The sequence below is a fragment of the Sinohyriopsis cumingii genome, chromosome 2 (genome assembly GCF_028554795.1).
Source record: "Sinohyriopsis cumingii isolate HCF-2022 chromosome 2, ASM2855479v2, whole genome shotgun sequence".
Classification (NCBI taxonomy): domain Eukaryota; kingdom Metazoa; phylum Mollusca; class Bivalvia; order Unionida; family Unionidae; genus Sinohyriopsis; species Sinohyriopsis cumingii.
In genome coordinates this window covers 46,565,207-46,587,514 of record NC_142962.1, presented here as the reverse complement: position 1 = coordinate 46,587,514, position 22,308 = coordinate 46,565,207, and the positions used below count along the sequence as shown (strand labels likewise).

The 22,308-nt window shown below is 34.4% G+C and overlaps 1 protein-coding gene across 4 annotated transcripts in view; it reads left to right on the top strand.

Moving 5' to 3' along the window:
• LOC149804766 (uncharacterized) overlaps positions 1–22,308 on the top strand; it is a 108,254-nt gene that overhangs the window by 55,157 nt on the left and 30,789 nt on the right. For all 4 annotated transcript variants that reach the window (XM_089944184.1, XM_089944168.1, XM_089944177.1 and 1 more), the window contains exons 9-13: positions 1,561–1,768; positions 2,029–2,163; positions 4,438–4,554; positions 17,657–17,845; positions 21,856–21,918. In XM_089944184.1, coding sequence (XP_089800310.1) covers positions 1,561–1,768; positions 2,029–2,163; positions 4,438–4,554; positions 17,657–17,845; positions 21,856–21,918 — 712 coding nt within the window. The remainder of the gene's footprint in view (positions 1–1,560; positions 1,769–2,028; positions 2,164–4,437; positions 4,555–17,656; positions 17,846–21,855; positions 21,919–22,308) is intronic.

Genomic DNA, 22,308 nt, shown 5'->3' with positions numbered 1-22,308 from the left:
TGTCCTGCCATATTTAGTAGAGAGATACAATGCGCTAGATGTATTACTCATGTCTGCCTGGCCTGGGTTATCCTCCCAAGGCACCTCTGTCACAAATATTGTTTCTGCTGCATAACTTTTGGAGGTTCCTGCATTTACACCCAGTTTGGTTTGAGGCTTTATTTTAATAAGATAGCTGCTGAATAGCTCCATATTGGCAGGGGGATCAGTATCCTATGAGCACTCTACTAGTTCCTGGTCTTTATGTTATGAAATTGCATTCTGTAAAGGTGCATTTTCATGTATTTGGTATTTTAATTGAATGAATAATCCATGCAGTCATGTTACATGTTGCTTCAAGGTCTTCTTTTCTCTTGTCTGATGTTGTTCTTATGGGTTTAACACCATTTTTCAGCATATGATAGGCTGTACATGGTGGCCAGTATATTGATGGAGGAAGAGCCCAGGACCACCCTGGGAACAATCCACTGTCAGGGGAAGCTACTGGCAAGCTTTCTCACCTACTCACACTGGCTGAGCCCAAGACTCGGTCACATGGACAGAGGTGAGATGACTGTGATTAGTAATGGTAGGCACCTTACACCACTCAGGGTCCCCTTTTTGTATGAACCCACTAATCATTATGTATGATTTTATTTTGTTTTTGTTTGTTTATATTTTGTGATACACCAAAATATTCTCAGACTTGTTTGCTTAGAAATGCATCTTTTATCTCTTGCAATATGTTTATGACAATGTGTTTTAGTGGGAGAGTCTTTGAATATTAAATGTCATCATGTACAATTTGAAAGGAGCATCCTGCACTGTTTACTGCAGCTTAGCCAACAGGTAAGGTCTGTGTGGTAGACATCCACTATTTCATAATTACATTTTATATTCCTGCAATTTTCCGACTGGGGCAATGCAGCATTAATTTGTCCACTACAAACCATGATGTGGAAATCCCTGATGACCAGTAAGACTGGGCTATATTGGAGAAATTTGATGATTGATTACTTACCACTGTGGAGAACATATTTTCTGAAATAAGATGTGTACTGTTACATTGACAGAAGAACTATATTCAGTTTCTTAAACTTAGGTATATCACATAGATAGCATTGATGTTAGAAATGTACTTTGTTCATCAAATCTAAGTACATGTGTATCACATGTATAGTATTGATGGGAAAACTGAACTTACTAAGCATATCTCATTGACAGCATTGATGGAAGAACTTAAATTTTTTGCTCACTGCTAATTACATGACATATATAGGGAGAAATGAGAGATATGTATTTTGTTTCTTATACCCAAGTATATCACATGGATAATATTGATGGGACAACTGTACTTGCTTCAAAAATTGAGGTATATCACATAGTATTGATAGGAGAAATGTATTTTGTCCCGAACCCAAGTATGTCATATGGTTAGTATGGATGAGAAAACTGTACATTGTTACCAGAACCTCGATATATAATCTTATAGATTTCATGAAGACCACCTGGATAAGATCATAACTATTTGTTTGGAAAAGTAAAACTGAATTGTTTCATTAAGAGCTTTATCAATTATAGATTACGGGTAAAACCTGAAGTCCTGATATCCTTTCGAGCAGCAGTCAAGAACAACTTGCAGAGTAAGTCAGACAGTTCAGTCTCTCAAGCTTCGTCATCTGCTATTCAGTATAAAGGACCAAATCTTCCAGTTGCTGCCATACAGGTCTTCCGGGGTGACCTCTATGTGTGTTACCATGGCAGTGAACTCAGGAGGTTTCATTTACAGGTAAATTGTATTGTTAATGTATTTATTTTTCAGCAGGTAAATCAAATTTCTGTAATACGTATATTAGAATATATATGTCTTCTCAAAATGTTGTGCATAGTCTGAACATGAACAAATGATTCATAAAGGCTTTGATAATTGGGAAAGAGTTTTTATTGGGTCAGAAATTTGCACTGTAATTACTAAGTGAAATATAAAGCAAAACAATTATGCAAAGTTGGATCACTAACTGCAAAATAATTGGCTTTTTTATTTTACAGACTGGAGAGTGCCTAAAGGAATTAGACTGTTCTCCCTTTTTTGTCAATTGCCTTCATGTAACTCAGGCCTCTGATGCCCAGAATGTGCTGTACATAGGGGGAAAGTGTAAGAAGCTTATGCTGTTTAGGCCAGAGGTGAGTAGGACACAGTTAGACCATGTGTTACACACTGTGATATGGAGATGAGTAGGACACAGACCACATGTTACACACTGTGCTACAGAGTTGAGTAGGACACTGTCACAGCATCTTTTACACATTGCACTACAGAGATGAGTAGGACACAGTCAGACCTTGTGTTACACATTGCACTACATAGGTGAGTAGGACACAGTCAGACCACATGTTTCACATTGTGCTACAGAGGAGAGTAAGACCATTAGAACATGTGTGACACACTGTGCTACAGAGATAAGTCAGACACAGTCAGACCATGTGTTACACATTGCAGTACAGAGGTGAGTAGGACACAGACCATGTGTTTCACATTGTGCTACAGAGGTGAGTAAGACTATTAGACCATGTGTGACACACTGTGCTACAGAGATAAGTCAGACACAGTCAGACCATATGTAACGCATTGTGCTGTGCAGGTGAATAGGACACAATCAGATCACATGTTACACATTATGCCACAGGTGAGTAGAACAGTTAGACCATGTGTGACACACTGCTGCAGAGATAAGTAGGACATACACCATTGTTACACACTTTGCTACAGGGGTGAATAGGATACAGACTATTTGTTTCTAAACATTTGAGTTGTAGCCTCTCACCCACTTGAAACAGAGAATTGATTATTATTTCTGTAGTCTTCAGTATCAAAATTCAGCTAAATACACCTTGTTATACAAGACATGTCATTTAGACAGTAAACTTTATTTTTTATATTGTACGATTGAATCTATTGTAATGTTTGGTTTTCTATTTTGCAGTGGTAAATGATTTTATATTATCATTAAAAAAAAATCTGCAAATATTTAAATTTGATATAATAAAAATGTATGTGTCAATATAAAAGGTTTAATAATAAAGATTCTTTTCAAGGTTTTCACCTGTTACAAATCATTTACAGTGTTAATGGAGGCACCATCATCAGTGTTATTACAAGTCAGTTAGTTAACAGTGGTTATGCAAGCTCCAGTCTCTTTTCAGTTCTGAAATCTATCTAGCAGTTCATTAATTTTGTAAATATTTCATGTTGCTAATATGCAGACATAAAAAGTCCTTAAAGTTGAATATTAGTTGAATACTCTCATTTAATTGATTTAAAGTATACAACTCATTTGTAGCAGGTTTCAGTGAAAAAGAACAACAACGCTTTTTTTAAAAGACATTTTAATAGTCAAGAGAATTAATTTCCTGAAGTGGATTTATAAAATATTTTTAAAAATTGATTTTGACATTACATGTATTTTGAAAAAAAATGTTAAAACATTGTTTTGAGGCAAACATGACCCTGTGCAATTAGATTGTCGCAGAAGCAATTAGTGAATTTATTTAATAGACTCTTATTTTCATAATAAATGACTGCTCTAATCCACTTAAGATAGAATAATGATTATAATCCAATTAAGATAGGATGATATATAGAATCCAGTTGAGATAGGATAATAGGTAGAATCCAGTGGAAATAAGATGATATATGGAATCCAGTTGAGATAGGATAATGTGTAGAATTCAGTTGAGATATGATAATATGTAGAATCCAGTTAAGATACAATAATATGTAGAATCCAGTTGAGATAGGATAATGTGTAGAATTCAGTTGAGATATGATAATATGTAGAATCCAGTTAAGATACAATAATATGTAGAATCCAGTTAAGATATGATATGTAGAATACAGTGAAGATTGGATAATATGTAGAATCCAGTTAGGATATTATATAAAATCCAATCAAGGTTAGATAGTGCATAGAATCCAATAGAAATAGGATAATATGTACAATCCAATGGAGAGAAAATAATATGTAAAATGCAGTTGAGATAAGTTAATATAAAGAATCTGATTGTGATAGGATAAATTTTTAGAATATGATTGAGAGAGGATATTATGTAGAATCCAAGTGAGAGGGTCATATTAGATCGAGTCTCATCACCATAATGGTACAGTCGTGTGCTTACTCTGGTTTAATCTTCAACTTTTAAATCATACCTGGCTGTAATTGATTTGTACCTTCAATTATATATATAGCTTCATTAATCTGACACTTTTACAAGTCCAGTCCTGCACATTATGAGTGAATTAATAATAAGGAGACTAATTATAGATGTCAAACAAGATCCCTGTTTTTGTCTCTCCATTGATTACTTTCTTTGGGCTAGAAACTTAATGTTGCACAGAATCTTTAGATACTTTTATTTTTTGTGTATTTGTTGAATTTTGCCTGATCTTGTCCTCTGCAGAACTTTAACATCCTGCAGAGTCACGACTATGATGACGAGATCAAGTGTCTCCACCAGAACTGGGGCCGTCTTTATATTGGACTGTCTGATGGTGTTGTAGCGACCAGGAGCATTAAGGTAATTAGTAAATCTATCACATCTGTGTTTGTTTTAAAAGAATCTTCACTTTGTTATCTTCTCATTTAATTCAGATTTGCTTATTTCATCTCATTAGATGTTTTTTATTGGGCTTTCTCATGAATTGGCAAAAGTCAGATCTTGTATTCTCCCAACACTTCATCCATCTGTGCGCCCATACAGAAATTTCTCATGGATTCCGTATGGAATACTTCAGGAATCCATATGGAAGAGATATGGACTGAAAAACTTATAAGTACTTCACAGCAAGTGAAAATTCCTTATGGAATAAAGTTGCAGCTTTAATCCATAAGCACTTTTTTCCATATGAAAAGCAGGCTCATGTATTATAACATCATGGAAAATACTCTGAAGAATTAATAACCTAAACTATCTAATTCAAATAGAAATATTGTTGGGAGTTAGAGTACATGTATACGTCAGAGTAGCTGATGTGGAAGGATGAATATATACTCATATACATTTGAAGAAACACATGTATGTCAGTTTTCTTTAATTTATTTCCACATGTTTAAAAACACAAAGACATGACCATAAAAGTAGAGAAAATGTAAACTGATCAGAAAATTAATATCTGGTAGTACAAGCATAGATGACTCTTTGGACTTAGAAAATTTGGTGCAAGGTGGATTTTGGGCTTGATCTGATGTTTATTCTGAAAAGTAATTTTTTTGGCTTCCTATTAAAATATGCTCTACAAAAATCATACCCTAGTTAAAATGTGACTTAAATTTCAGCAAAATCAATGAACATTTCTTGATATTCACTCAAATGTCCTTTTTCACTAAAATTATGGTATTTTAGGAGATTTTACCAAAATTTCTGAAAATATCAGTGAAATTTTGTGATTGAAATTTCACTGACACTGCCAACATGTCTGAAAATATCAGTGGGAATTTGTGATTGAAATTTCACTGAGAGTTTGTCAAAAATTCTAAAAATATAGTGATATTTTGTGATTGTAATATCATCGACATTTTAGTAACAAAATATCAATAAGATATAATCAAATTTATTTTTTGTTTCTTGTACAATTTGAATGATTTTCAGCAGCATTTATATTCCCTGTTTCTGAGAGCTGTAATTGTATTGTTTATTTTGGGCACAATAACTTCTTTCCACATCTTTCTGTATTATATTTCTTTATCAAATTTTTTTATTGTTGTTGTTGTATTTTTAAAAAACTTAAACTGGATTTAACTGCCCTCAGACAAGTTTTCTTGTTTGCTGTTTTAGATCAGAATTTCGCTTTTCTCCTGACCTGAATCTGATTTTCCTCGGTACGGACCCTTTTTTAATGTCATCTCTGAAACTTTTTTTAAAATAATGCTCTATCTGGTCCCATTCTGCAACGAGCTTTCTAATAAGTATTTGTTTCATTTATTATTTAAAGGATGATCGTTGTAAAGAGCTTTCTGATTGGTCAAAATTTTGTACATGCCCAATGAATTGTTGGAACTGATGGCAATGCTAAACATGGCGATTCGAGCGGAATACAAGTTTGAATAACCATTTGAAAAATGTGCGGCAGTGAGAATAGCTTGAATGCAAAGTCAATGGGAACATAATTGGTCAGTCTGTATGAATGCCAGGACTAGCATTTTGCTTTTTGTGCCATAAAGAGCTTCACAATAATGGCTAACGTGCTAAATAGGACAAGGAATTGAATCAGGATGATTTCAAAGTTATATAACTCAAAACTGATTAACTTCCAGAATGAATATAAGAAGGACAACGTATAGATCACTGGGGGGAATTGTTGCAAAATACCCATGTCTATCAAAGATCGTCATATCTTTGCGGAATTTTCTTGGCCCACACATAGAATCATTGTTCAATATCGTGAGGCATTATTGTGTATATTACCAAAATATTCTAGGTGTGTTGGAATTCATGTAAAAAAAGAGTACTTATATCGTGATAAATAGTTGTCATGGCTGCTTATTGAACAAGGACTAATTCAAGAGACCATAACAGCATCATAGTTTGTACATTAATCAAAAAGCAAGTCTGCAGTGACATGGCAGGCTTCTAGCATTTCTTTTCATGTCTCACATGGATGCTTTTCTGTAATTTTGCATTATTTTCACAGTTGAATTTTTCAATGTGGATTAATATGTTATATTTTATATATGTTTATGTGTTCACAGATGCCTGTGCATATATTCCAGGCTTGATACTTTGATTTTTAAAATCACCTAATTATTTAGGGTCAAGCCAGATTTTTCATATCATGTTGTATATACTGTATATATTGTACATAACAGATAGAGGGTCTCAAGGTAGATTAGTTCTGTAACTAATTAAGTTACCTTCTTTAAATAAAGTCATTATTCTTATTATTATTATTATTATTATCATTATCATTATTATTATTAATTCCAATATATTTTGCCTTGGATGACATATATAATTACAACATCTGTAAAAAAAATCATGCAAACTTAATATCACCTTGGTTAATAAAGTCCTGTTTAATTCATATTCATTATTAATTTGAAACCTTCTGAAATGTATGAAAAACTTCTGAAACTTCAGTAAAATACTACATAATGATCAAAATTTTAGTGAAATCTCACAAAAATTTTAGCCAAATATTTGTGAAATCTCACCAGACTTTTCAGTGAAATGAAAAAGACTTAAGTGATGCCATCATGGATTAGGCTTTGTATGCGAGAAAGAAAATGAGGACAAGAAGAACCTAAATCTTATTTGATAATGTCTTTCAAAATAAAATGTATGATCCATTTTAAAAATTATGAATCACTAGGCAGTTTAATTGAAATCTGAAGCAGATTTTTATATAGTTTAGACAGAAAGCACTTAAAAAACCCGTCTGAAATCTGCCTTAAGTATGCCTGGAAAATTTTGTACAGGATGAACTATTACCAAATTTCAAATGAACTATTTACAAATTCCATATGGACCATTTACAAATTCCATATGGACCATTACAAATTCCATATGGTATATTTCCCAATTCCGTATGAAGTATTGCCAAATTCCATATGGATTATTCACAAATTCCATATGGACTATTGCCAAATTCCATGTGGAATTTTAATTTTCCATATGGACAACCTACATATCTTGTGGACTAATTTGTATATTCCATGAGATTTTCCATACGGAGTATGTACAGAATCCATAACATTTCCATATACATTGAGATCCATAAGAGTGCTTCAACTATAAAATAAAAATGTCCATATGGATATTTCTGTAAAAGTACATATGGATTCCATATCCAGTCCATGTGGAAAATTTTGTATGGGCATCCTCAATCTCAGGCTGGCACATCACACTCAAATATGTATTGCACTCATTCTCACGCTGTCACTGGCAATCTCAGACAGGAGAGTTTCTGCAGCTTCTCAGCTTACCCATTGCAGATTGTTCACCTGGCTCAGAGGAATTCTTCTGGTTATATAGATCAGTATGTTTTGATCTCTGCTGACATAAAACAAGCAATGGCTGGTGGCAGGAATTCCTGTGTAGAACCAGGAACTAGATGCTAAATTTTATATGGACACCAATTTATCTGGGTTGGGGGCTCACCTGTTGCCTCGCTTCATTGTGGCATGTAATAACTGGAGCCTAGAGATGACACTTGATATGTTCAGGAAATGAAGGCAATAATGAACACCTTAATTCCTTGTTGGGAAACCAACTGTGCATGAAAGTGATCATCATAATTTGGAAAATCCTGTGAAGGTTGCCTACTACCCCATACGGGAGGGGGGTATCCAGATCATCTGACTTGTGTTTCCTTGTGTAGGTTTTTCAATGCTGGTGCACATGATATCAATCCAAACCAGACACATTCTTGGAAGACTCTCTGTTTAGCTAGTTCTCTGCCAAGAAGGTGCCAGGCTCTGCACACTGAGTGGTCCTTCACCTTCTGATCTTTCAGTGGGGGCATTTGATGATAGATCTCTATAAAGTGGGGTATTTGATGATAGATCTCTATACAGTGGGGCATTTGATGATAGATCTCTATACAGTGAGGTGAAATCTTAAGCTAACAACCATGTCTCTCCCATCCTGGATACAAAGACCTGGGCTATGGATGCTCTGGCAGTTAGTGAAGAAGAGAATTGGAGCTAAGCTATTCTGATTCAGAAAGTTATTTATAGATTTTGACTTGGTTCAAATCAGATATGTTGGAGCCTTTAGTCAGAACCACGTTAAAGCTGCTTTCATTTTTAAAAAATGCTTTCTGACAGTGCTGGCATAATCATTTTGGGTGAGTGAGTGGCACGTCCTTTCATTGGACCCAAATTATATTCATTTCAAATTGGATGGTTTCAGGGTCCTAATGATACAGTTGGATTTCATCTTAAACATTATTCATACAGTCTTCCCTTGCAAGATGTCAGTGGTAAAGGTTGGATGCTTATGCATTAGCTTTTCATCTAACCTGTTCTCCTAATGTTATTGTGAGTGGCGAATGTATCTGACAAAGAAAGTAATTTTTTTGGTAAATTATGTTTCTCCGAGAATATCAAACCTGCCAATCCTTATGATTTTGCCATAAATCTTACAGAAATGATGCTGAAATTAGAGACTTATGGAAATATAGCAAAAAATACAAAAATATAATCAGTGTTGTCTATTCCAAATATTGGTTCATCATGGTTTGATCCAGGTCCATATTTTTGTATAGGACTTAGTGTCCAGATCCAGGATTTCATCTTAGATTAAATAGATTATGGTAGGGAACCAGACTAACTACACTGATACCGCAGACAGTTTAAACCAGCCTGTGTTGTTCATGCAAAGTGCACCTGATCAAGATTTCAGTTTTATGTTTTGTCATCTGATCATCTGAAAATGTCGTTGAGAATGTGTTGAAGGCAGAGTGGAAAATTAGCCTCATAAAGGTTGAAACAGTGATCACAAATATATGAAAAAAAGATTGGTCATGATTAGGAAGGAAAAGTCGAAAAGGTGACCATTATATTTATTACATGCTTTGTTGTGTTGACTTAAATATTGCCAAGGGTAGGCAAAATGATTGTCACCACAATGTGAATTCCAAAAAGCATGCAGAATATGTTGCATTGAAATGTAGCTGTAAGTCACTTATCTCTGTGGGATTTGGATATGTAGTGAAGTGTAGCTGTAGGTCACTGATGTCTAAAGAATTTGGATATGTAGTGAAATGTAGGCTGTAAGTCACTGATCTCTATAGGATTTGGATATGTAGTGAAATGTAGCTGTAAGTCACTGATGTCTAAAGAATTTGGATATGTAGTGAAATGTAGGCTGTAAGTCACTGATCTCTATAGGATTTGGATATGTAGTGAAATGTAGCTGTAAGTCACTGATCTCTGTAGGATTTGGATCTTAGTGAAATGTAGCTGTAAGTCAATGATCTCTGTAGGATTTGGATCTTAGTGAAATGTAGCTGTAAGTCACTGATCTGTATGATTTGGATCATAGAGAAGTGTAACTGATAGTCACTGATCTCTGTAGGATTTGGATATGTAGTGAAATGTAGATATAAGTCACTGATCTCTATAGGATTTGGATATCTAGTGAAATGTAGTGTAAGTCACTGATCTCTATAGGATTTGGATATGTAGTGAAATGTAGATATAAGTCACTGATCTCTGTAGGATTTGGATATGTAGTGAAATGTAGATATAAGTCACTGATCTCTATAGGATTTGGATATCTAGTGAAATGTAGCTGTAAATCACTGATCTCTATAGGATTTGGATATGTAGTGAAATGTAGATATAAGTCACTGATCTCTGTAGGATTTAGATATGTAGTGAAATGTAGATATAAGTCACTGATCTCTATAGGATTTGGATATGTAGTGAAATGTAGATATAAGTCACTGATCTCTATAGGATTTGGATATGTAGTGAAATGAAGCTGTAAGTCACTGACCTCTATAGGATTTGGATATGTAGTTAAATGTAGCTGTAAGTCACTGATCTCTATAGGATTTGGATATGTAGTGAAATGTAGCTGTAAGTCACTGATCTCTTTAGGATTTGGATATGTAGTGAAATGTAGCTGTAAGTCACTGACCTCTATAGGATTTGGATATGTAGTTAAATGTAGCTGTAAGTCACTGATCTCGGTAGGATTTGGATATGTAGTGAAATGTAGCTGTAAGTCACTGATCTCTATAGGATTTGGATATGTAGTGAAATGTAGCTGTAAGTCACTGATCTCGGTAGGATTTGGATATGTAGTGAAATGTAGCTGTAAGTCACTGATCTCTGTAGGATTTGGATCTTAGTGAAATGTAGCTGTAAGTCACTGATCTGTATGATTTGGATCGTAGAGAAGTGTAGCTGATAGTTACTGATCTCTATAGGATTTGGATATGTAGTGAAATGTAGATATAAGTCAGTGATCTCTATAGGATTTGGATATGTAGTGAAATGTAGCTGTAAGTCACTGATCTCTATAGGATTTGGATATGTAGTGAAATGTAGATATAAGTCACTGATCTCTGTAGGATTTAGATATGTAGTGAAATGTAGATATAAGTCACTGATCTCTATAGGATTTGGATATGTAGTGAAATGTAGATATAAGTCACTGATCTCTGTAGGATTTGGATATGTAGTGAAATGTAGCTGTAAGTCACTGATCTCTTTAGGATTTGGATATGTAGTGAAATGTAGCTGTAAGTCACTGATCTCTATAGGATTTGGATATGTAGTGAAATATAGCTGTAAGTCACTGATCTCGGTAGGATTTGGATATGTAGTGAAATGTAGCTGTAAGTCACTGATCTCTATAGGATTTGGATCTTAGTGAAATGTAGCTGTAAGTCACTGATCTCTATAGGATTTGGATATTTAGTGAAATGTAGCTGTAAGTCACTGATCTCAGTAGGATTTGGATATGTAGTGAAATGTAGCTGTAAGTCACTGATCTCTATAGGATTTGGATCTTAGTGAAATATAGCTGTAAGTCACTGATCTCAGTGGGATTTAGATATGTAGTGAAATGTAGCTGTAAGTCACTGATCTCGGTAGGATTTGGATATGTAGTGAAATGTAGCTGTAAGTCACTGATCTCTATAGGATTTGGATCTTAGTGAAATGTAGCTGTAAGTCACTGATCTCTGTAGGATTTGGATCTTACTGAAATGTAGCTGTAAGTCACTGATCTCGGTAGGATTTGGATATGTAGTGAAATGTAGCTGTAAGTCACTGATCTCTATAGGATTTGGATATGTAGTGAAATGTAGCTGTAAGTCACTGATCTCTATAGGATTTGGATATGTAGTGAAATGTAGCTGTAAGTCACTGATCTCTATAGGATTTGAATCTTAGTGAAATGTAGCTTTAAGTCACTGATCTCTATAGGATTTGGATATGTAGTGAAATATAGCTGTAAGTCACTGATCTCTAGGATTTGGATATGTATTGAAATGTAGCTATAAGTCACTGATCTCTATAGGATTTGGATCTTAGTGAAATGTAGCTGTAAGTCACTGATCTCTATAGGATTTGGATATGTAGTGAAATGTAGCTGTAAGTCACTGATCTCTTTAGGATTTGGATATGTAGTGAATTGTAGCTATAAGTCACTGATCTCTGTAGGATTTGGATTTTAGTGAAATGTAGCTGTAAGTCACTGATCTCTTTAGGATTTGGATATGTAGTGAAATGTAGCTGTAAGTCACTGATCTCTATAGGATTTGGATATGTAGTGAAATGTAGCTGTAAGTCACTGATCTCTATAGGATTTGGATATGTAGTGAAATGTAGCTGTAAGTCACTGATCTCTGGTGGATTTGGATATGTAGTGAAATGTAGATGTAAGTCACTGATCTCTATAGGATTTGGATCTTAGTGAAATGTAGCTGTAAGTCACTGATCTCTGTAGGATTTGGATATGTAGTGAAATGTAGCTGTAAGTCACTGATCGCTGTAGGCGTTGGATATGTAGTGAAATGTAGCTGTAAGTCACTCTCTTTAGGATTTGGATCTTAGTGAAATGTAGCTGTAAGTCACTGATTTCTGTAGGATTTGGATATGTAGTGAAATGTTGCTGTAAGTCAATGATCTCTATAGGATTTGGATATGTAGTGAAATGTAGCTGTAAGTCACTGATCTCTTTAGGATTTGGATATGTAATGAAATGTAGCTGTAAGTCACTGATCTCTGTAGGATTTGGATATGTAGTGAAATGTAGCTGTAAGTCACTTATCTCTGGTGGATTTGGGTATGTAGTGAAATGTAGCTGTAAGTCACTGATCTCTTCAGGATTTGGATATGTAGTGAAATGTAGCTGTAAGTCACTGACTTTTGTAGGATTTGGATATGTAGTGAAATGTAGCGTTAGTCACTGACCTGCTTGGGATTTGTATCTGTATAATGTTTCCTACCTGAAATATTCTCAGCATGTTTTTTTATTTTTTAATGTTTTTCTAATTTCATGGTGTTTGTTTTTGTAATAATATTATTATATGTATTTTTACCTTATATGTGTTGTCTAATGTAAAGCGCTGAGAGCTTCTAAAGATTAGGCACTATATAAAGTCCTCATTATTATTATTATTATCTGTAGTGGCAAAAACTGAATTAAAGGTCATAAATGCTGAAGTTGGTTTTAAAAATTTTATGGTTCAGCATAATGTTGCAATTGCAGCATCAGACCACAGTTCTTAACTGTTTAGATGCATGTTTCCCAAATTATCAGCAACAAATAGTTATCAGTGTGGTAAAACAACAATTACAGCCATGGTATTACAGTGCTGCAAGTCAATTCAGGAAGACATTGTGAATAATATTTGGTCACACCCTACAGTATAGCAAATGATGGTAGCAATGATTCTGAGAAGTTGTACCCATTATTTGTTAGATATTTTGGTAAAACAGATGGGGTTGTAACTGAAGCTCTTTCGTAATTTCCAAGACATGATGGAGCCTCTACTGAGGAAAATATTTTCACATTATTGGATGATGATTTGAGAATAAGAAATATAAGCTGGAATAACTGTATTGCATTTGAATCTGACAATGCTTCAGTGATGACAGATTGTAATAAAGTTGTATTTGGACATGTAACTAAGATGAATACCTCAGTGTACTTAAGTATATTTATGCCATTTGAAACATTGTGACTGAGAAAACACAATTGAGCAAGGTGACTTTGAGAAAGCTTAATCCCAGAAATCTGTTGAAAATGATACGTCTCGATTTCAGACACCATCAGTTAGACACAACAGAAGGGACCCTCAAATAATCAGTTACAGAGAGGAAAATGCTGTGAGTGTGTGTAAGGCTTTGTGTTCTTGAACGGTGAAGCTTCATTACTTATTTCTAGACTAGAAAATAGTTCCATTATTTAATAAACCTAACCTAATTCTGCAACAGGAAGAGCTTATGATTCACAAACTAATTAGAATTATTCAAGCAATTGCTGGTTAGATTTATAAAGGCTACAGAAATGTCACAAGACACTGTCATTGTAACAAGATAACCAGGTGGGATTTTCAGATTCACAACAGAACACTTTTTGACGATGATATAAATACAGTGTTTAATAATGGATGACTTGCATGAGCAATTAATTATGAATATGTGCATGTATATATAATCCAGATATTGGATTAATTAACATAATAATGCACAGACTTAATGATGAAAAATACAAATTAATTAATTTAGCAAATACAAAGACAAGGGGTGAATGGTTCACAACGATTTGACAATGAAACAATGGATATAGTTTACTCAGGTAGTAAACAATGTAAATTTTACTCATGTAGTAAATTTATTCACTCGGGTAGCAAAATTATGGTGATAAAAAAAATAGGTACAGATGTACAATTTATCTTTACACTCCTGCAATATACACTGTGTTTACGAACCCCAAAATTAGCCCACAGCTAACAAATTACATGTACGAAGATACATTCCATCATCAGTACACTGTTTCAGCTCCACGGCTGCTACAGTTCAGCTTCACATCTGCTACAGACTGCGGAGACACTTGAAACACTCGGAATACTCTGAACATTAGACCCTCTGGACACTCCGGACACCCCAGACATTAGACACTCTAGATACCCCAGACATTAGACACTCCAGACATTAGACACTATGGACGCTGGACATTAGACACCCCAGACATTAGACATTCTGGACACCCCGGACATTAGACACTTGACACTCCGAATGCTGGACATTAGACAATCCGGACACCCCAGACATTAGACATTCTGGACACCTCGGACATTAGACACTCCAGACATTCAGGACACTGGACATTAGACACTTTGGACACCCCAGACATTAAACACTAGACAGCTGAAAATATATCCAATACCATGTACTATACATGACACAGGCATAATAACATAATGACATTATACATGGTAAGCTATATAGATCACATTATCAGCACAATAATTACAATATGACAGGTTCAAAAATAAAACTAATCCTGCTCGATAAGAATCCTACTATATTAAACAGTTCTTTAAAAAATGTAGCTTTACATTACTAATATAAATCCCTTGCTAAGTTGAAAACAAGAACAGAAATATGTGCATTATACTGCGTGCACCAGCGCTACATAGCAAACATTCAAAAAGAAACGTGGTAATACAGTAGTTATAACTTATAGAATAGAACTTAATAAACTTACATACCTCTACAGCTGAAGATGTGCAGGTCCTTGAAGCACACTGCCGGCTGACAAGTCTTATCCATATTGTAAAGAAATGTGCATACAGTGAGGTATTTATACACAGTCTGTGCATTGTAGGCATTTGGTTCATCCCATCGAGAGCACTTCGCACATGTGGCATGGGATGAACCGAACTCACTATTTCGAAATACAGCACAATATACATAAATCACCCCCAGGTATCATTGTACACGAAAAACAAAACCTGAGTACATGTATTCAGTAAATAAAAGAATTTAATTCTGTGACTGTAAGAATCAAAAGTCCAATGATACACTTGCAGTAGGTTCAGAAAACATGGCTGAAAGTTAGCTGTATGAAAGTAGTGAATTCTATAAAGATATAAGAGACTATTACACAGGTAATTTCATAGTAAAGAGGCATCCCTTAAATAATGAACTTCTGAAGTACAGTGAAGTTGCTAATGTGTCAAAAAGAATAGTGAATAATTTCAGCAGTGTGATGTATTGAGCAGTGAGATTTGTGTGTATGGAACTCAAGAAAACCAGAGTTCTTGAACTACCAAGTGGACAAATTGAATTCTGAAATCTTAAACACAGAGCGTTGACAAATACTGGGATCTATTCAGCAAACGCAGGGGTGCAAATGACTAGTGAAAATACAAATTTTTATCCAGCATGATGAAGAGAATGCTTATTGTTCTACATTCAAATTCTGGTTGTGAAAAGGTATTCTCATTTTCTTGTATAAAACCACTCAAAATCAGTTGATACCATGGAAGCAGTTCTAGTGATAAAAGTGAAGGGAGGAGAATGTGTCAGAATGGCAGAATGGAGTTTGACCAGACGTTGAATGGAAAGTGTAAAACTACTATGTACCAATCACAACAGTACCTATATAGTACAAGTTAAACACAGAATTGAACTGCAAAGTTTATTAAAACTTTTATTGTTTTCAGTACTTTATACATTTTACATCTTACTCAAAAATGGTAAAATTTACTGAAAACTATCCTCTGCCTTACTGAAAATGTCTCTTTAGGGCCTGCAAGTCATGAATATATACCTGTTCACATTACTATTAAACCCTTCCATACCTACCTACAAATGCAAGCATCCTTATTTAGGTATTGCTTCACAAGAAGTAGCAAGGTGGCAGTTGGTGGTTGCTTGAATTATGTGACCTTTAATGTGTTGCATTTCAAGTATCTCATGTCATTATTTAGAAAGGTTATGGACCCTGAATGCCCATCTTCTCCAAATGTTTTGGTTTTCAAACACAATTACTTCTGTTTAAATCCCCACAGTGCAAACTGTAGATTGCGTGGTACCCACAATAATTCAGTTTTTCACATGAGTTTTCTACAGGATATTTGTGGAGGAAGAACCATTGACCCATGGGAAGATTACTAGCAAGTTTTATCACACATTCATATTTGCTGAGCCAAGACATTGCAAACATTGGTATGTGAAAAGCTTGAAGAAGAATAGTCAATTTTACAAAGATAATATTAGTTCTTCCTCACATACGTACTCCAAGCTTGGTGGATGGTTTGCATTTTTGGTAGGAAAGAAGCTTATTGATTTTGGGGTCAAAAGTCAAGGTGACTATGGCTGAAATAAAAATAGTTTCAGCACAATAACATTAGTTCTACATCACACTATCACACACTAGGATGAAACTTGTAGATAACTTTCACTTGTGGTAATAACAAAGCCTATCAGTTTTAAGTTTAGAGGTCAAGATCATTGACTGTAACAAACATGATTTCTAATGAAAAATACTTTTTCATGTGTACCTTCACTGAAAGATTGTGAATGTCTTACACATTGGGTAAATGATAAGCCTTTTGAAGTGAGGGTCAAAAGCTCAGCTGTTGAGGTCATTGTGATTAAAATAAGAAAAAAGGTTTTTGCATAATAACTTCTGTTCTAGACTATGTAACTTACAGTAACCAAAGTTTGCAGAAGGCTTGCACTTATGCTAAGTTCTAGGTCATTGTGGCTCTATACCAAACTTTGCATGATCAATATTTAGCATAACAAACGAACCTTTAGATTCTTGGATCCAGAGGTCATGACCTTGGTAAGTCAGATAAGGAGATAATGGTTTCTGCACATTAACATTTTGTTCAAGACCACATAGCTTCACCAGAGGTACAGGTCATTGAGATGCATTAGTCAGTGATCTCTTGTCACATGTTCCCTCCTCTAGTGTCTAAATAGAGAATTATACACAGGGCATATATAATGTGCCTTTCATGGTTCTTATGTTTTTGTCATTAGCCAGTATGACACTAACCTGACATAGAAGATTTAGCAGTAATAAAGACAATCACTGTTATGTTATGTTATTATTTTGTCAAATGGAAAATTGGTATTGATGTGCCTTTTCAAGATGGCTGTTAGGTATTTTTTTAATCATGAATGCTTATCTGTTTTTTCAGGAAGACAAGAAGTTGGACACATTCCAGTGTACCGACCAGCCTGTCTGCTGTATGAGTACAACCAGTGCTGGGATGACCAAACTGTTATGCTGTGGGACAGCTGACAGTCTGATCTACATCTGTGATGCCATGTCTGGAATCCTCCTCACCATGCTACATGGACACAAAAGACCTCCTGTGTGTATCAAGGTAGGAGTCAGAGTTTTTTTCCACTTAAGAAGTTGATATGAGGATTCAGGACCCAGTTTAGAGACATAATTAATTGATGGTCCATTGAATCCACCCACCTGCAGTCAAATGTTTACATATGAAAACAGTGGCTCATGGATTCACTGTTGTTGCTGCAAGGTGGGTGTATTATGTACATCTAATTACAGCCAGGCTGAAAGCATGTTGCCTTGCTCCAACTCCTGCCTTTTATCCAGTATATAACATGTTCAAATTTAAATAATTATAACTTTAAAAAACTGTCACATCCACTTTTAGTGAAATTAATTTAATAATTGTATTTTTATTTGGAAGTTTTATGGCAATAAAGACTGATTTTTACACAGATTTCTGTGCTAATGAGAAGCCAGTGCTATCTCCATTCTAATGACTCTCAGTTAATGGATCTTGTGTCAATCATTGTACCCTGGAGTTATCTAGCAATCCATCAATTTGAAAATTGTTATGTCAACCACTGTACCCTGATATAGAGATGTTTGTAATGGCTCATTTCTCTTCTTTGTGTCATTATGTTAATGAATTGTTTGAAGGCCAGATCAGGTTACCTTATTTGGACAAGTTTTATGACCAATAATTTTTAGTCAAGATCTATCATTTCTGCTAAATAAAATCATTATCATAAGATATTATCCTTGAATTCACTTCATTTGATGGCCGAGTGGTGTAATGTGGTCACTGTTACGGATCACTGCCATCTCACCACTGTCTGCGTGGGTTCTAGCCTCGTGCTTGGTCAATGTGGGTGTGCAAGAAAGCTTGCTGATAGCTTCTTGTGGGTTGGTGGTTCTTTTGGGGTTTTCACGTGTTCTTCCTCCACCATTAATACTGGCCACCATGTATAGCCTTTCTTGTGCTGAAAAATGGCATTAAACCCTACAACAACAACAACTTCATTTGAATGCTAAGAAGTAAAAGCCCCATGTAAGGCAATACAGATTGTATTTTTGATCCATAAGAACCATGTGCAGATTTATGCTTTGCATCATTTGATGCAGTACTTCAATAATTTTTGGATTATAGGAGTATGGTACTCATCATTTTTAATCTAATGAGAACAACCCACACTTTGATGAGTGAAACATTTGTTCAACTTCATGTTTTCTATACACAGTTTTGATTATGACTTGTGTCTGGAATTTCAAAATAGAGAGAATGATGCCTTGTGTTTTTTGTTGTCTTGAATTCATGAGTATGTCATCAATTGTCTATAATGGGTCTGTCAGTAGAGTTTGATGTCAGCTTCAAAACTTAGCAACTTTGCCTAAAGAGACACTGTTGTTTGGGTTTTATTCACTATGTTCAGCTACTAATTTGTGTTTTACAAAGTGAGACTAATTTTCGAAGCATATGACAGCCTAAGTAGCACCTATTTAGACATAAACTATTTACACAGTAGCATTAGACTATTAACTATTAACTATTAACCCATTGTAGCATTGGACACGGTAGGTAGAGGGGTAACTATTAACCAATTGCAGCATTAGACACAGTGTGTAGAGGGGCAACAATTAAACCCTTGCTGCACATAATTTTGGAGGCTGAACTGCCTGATTTGCACAGGATTTATCCATTAATGAGTAATTTGGCATCCCTTTTGAGTTGACTTGTATAATAATGATTTTCTTGGAGGGGGGGGATTTGTTATGGAAACTGGACTGCCTATACTTTATTTCAGCATACAGTGGATGAAATGTTTCATTGCCTTGGCAACCAAATCCTGCCCTAGAATGTGTAAAATTTCTGACAAAATTGCACATTTCTCAGCATTCACTTATATTGAGCTTTCTAAATCCTTGCCAAATTAGCTATACTTTGAATTTTTGCAATTTATGATTGAGGAAACAATATTTTCTACTTAATTTGCTTAGATCATCCAGGTTCTACCTAATATAGGTATGCCAGATGTTTTGTTTTCAGTGATGAGTCAAGTTTTTAATACTTATAGTAAATAAATTTTGGGCTGTATATTCTGTATTTATATTTTTTCTTTAACAGGCACAAATTGTCTTAAACATTTCAAATATAAAAAGTATTTTGGTCTTGCATTAAACATTGTTGAAATTTATACCAAATAGCTTGGCTACTATGGTAATATGCAGAAATGCAACAATATTATTAAGGTATAAAAACTGATTTTATAACATATCTCAAAAATACAAAGTCGTATTTTAATTTCAAATGAATACCAATGTTCAGTTTCAAAAGATGTTGAAAGAAACCTGAAGAATGATAAACTGATAAACATTTGCATTTCAGTATCTGTCTGTGTGTTTGTGTGTGACATGGGTAATGGAAAACATCTCCTTGCAAGTTTGAATTTTTTTTAAATCTGCCCTTTTAAATGCATTTCATTTATAATTGTATCACCATTTTTATTAATTTATTCCATGATTGATAAGAATTTCAAAAATTCACGTAATTGGTTATGACTATTAAAAAGCATTTAATTAAACCAAAAATATTGTAGGTAAATTATATTCAACAATAAAAACTGTTTAGAGTGAAGCCAAATAATTAGTTGATAAATTATTTTATTTGCTTCAAACTGTTGAAATGGTTACCTTGTTATCATGTGCCTTGTAGCATCTGTGACAAAGAGAAAAACATTGCTTTAATTTTGTTCCCCTTTCCCCAACCTGGACTTTAAATGATAAAAGTGTCATATGTACCTCACTGTATTTTCATATCTATATAGTATGATCCTTGTTGATCTTGAGTTTTCAAATTCCAGTATCAAATTAATTGCACAGTAAATGTATTGTTGTGTAAAAGCATCACTGCTCAGTAAATGTACTGTTGTGTAGAAGCATCATTGCTCAGTAAATGTATTGTTGTGTAAAAGCATGATTGCACAGTAAATGTATTGTTGTATAAAAGCATCATTGCACAGTAAATGTATTGTTGTGTAAAAGCATCATTGCACAGTAAATGTATTGTTGTATAAAAGCATCACTGCTCAGTAAATGTATTGTTGTGTAGAAGCATCATTGCTCAGTAAATGTATTGTTGTGTAAAAGCATAATTGCACAGTATATGTATTGTTGTGTAAAAGTGTAAAAGCATCATTGCTCAATAAATGTATTGTGTAAAAGCATCACTGCACAGTAAATGTATTGTTGTGTAAAAGCATCACTGCTCAGTAAATGTATTGTTGTGTAAAAGCATCACTGCTCAGTAAATTTATTGTGTAGAAGCATCATTGCTGAGTAAATGTATTGTTGTGTAAAAGCATCACTGCACAGTAAATGTATTGTTGTGTAAAAGCATCACTGCACAGTAAATGTATTGTTGTGTAAAAGCATCACTGCTCAGTAAATGTATTGTCGTGTAAAAGCATCACTGCTCAGTAAATGTATTGTTGTGTAGAAGCATCACTGCTCAGTAAATGTATTGTTGTGTAAAAGCATCACTGCTCAGTAAATGTATTGTTGTGTAAAAACATCACTGCACAGTAAATGTATTGTTGTGTAAAATCATCATTGCTCAGTAAATGTATTGTTGTGTAAAAGCATCATTGCACAGTAAATGTATTGTTGTGTAAAAGCATCACTGTACAGTAAATGTATTGTTGTGTAAAACCATCACTGCTCAGTAAATGTATTGTTGTGTAAAATCATCACTGCTCAGTAAATGTATTGTTGTGTAAAAACATTATTGCACTATAAAGGGTTATTAAAGACATCAAGGCATAATGTATCTTTTGGAAGCATATTTGGTACATTACAGAATTAAAATAAAAATGTGCATTTTTTAAAATATTTTTATTAGGGACAATTAACACTATGTCCCTTATCAAGAGTATTGTAATGTGTACTGCAAATGCATTCACATGATTTTTTATGCTTTAATGGAATTGACACACTGATAAAGCATTAGTTGTGATCTGAAATGTTGTGTATGAATTTGCATTTATTTGGTATTTATAATTATTTACTATCTTCATATTCAATATGTTTCCTTACAAATTGCAGGCATTTGACCAAACTGTTCTCAGTGGATCTCTTGACAGTACTCTCCTAGCACACAATGTCAATGTAAGTATACATGGTAATTGAAAAACAAACTTCAGAATTAATTTGTTTTTCTTTCTTTAGGTCAGACAGGACATTTTAAATATGGTTTTGCTTAGTGCAGCAAATATTTGAAATATTGGGTCTAATTAAATATAGCACAATACCTTTCATTGATTCTTGCTTCATATCACATGTCCAAAAGTACATGAGTCATGGATGACAATAAATTATGTACCATGCAGCTGTTTGATAAATTATTCTGTCACATTTATAGATACCCTTGTTTCTTCACAAATGCTACACTTGGAGAATTTCCATTGTGGGAGTGATCCCAAAACTTTAACCCCTTGAAGATGGTTCTCATGGGAGCAGCTTGCATACCATACTTGGTGAATTTCCACCATAGGTGCA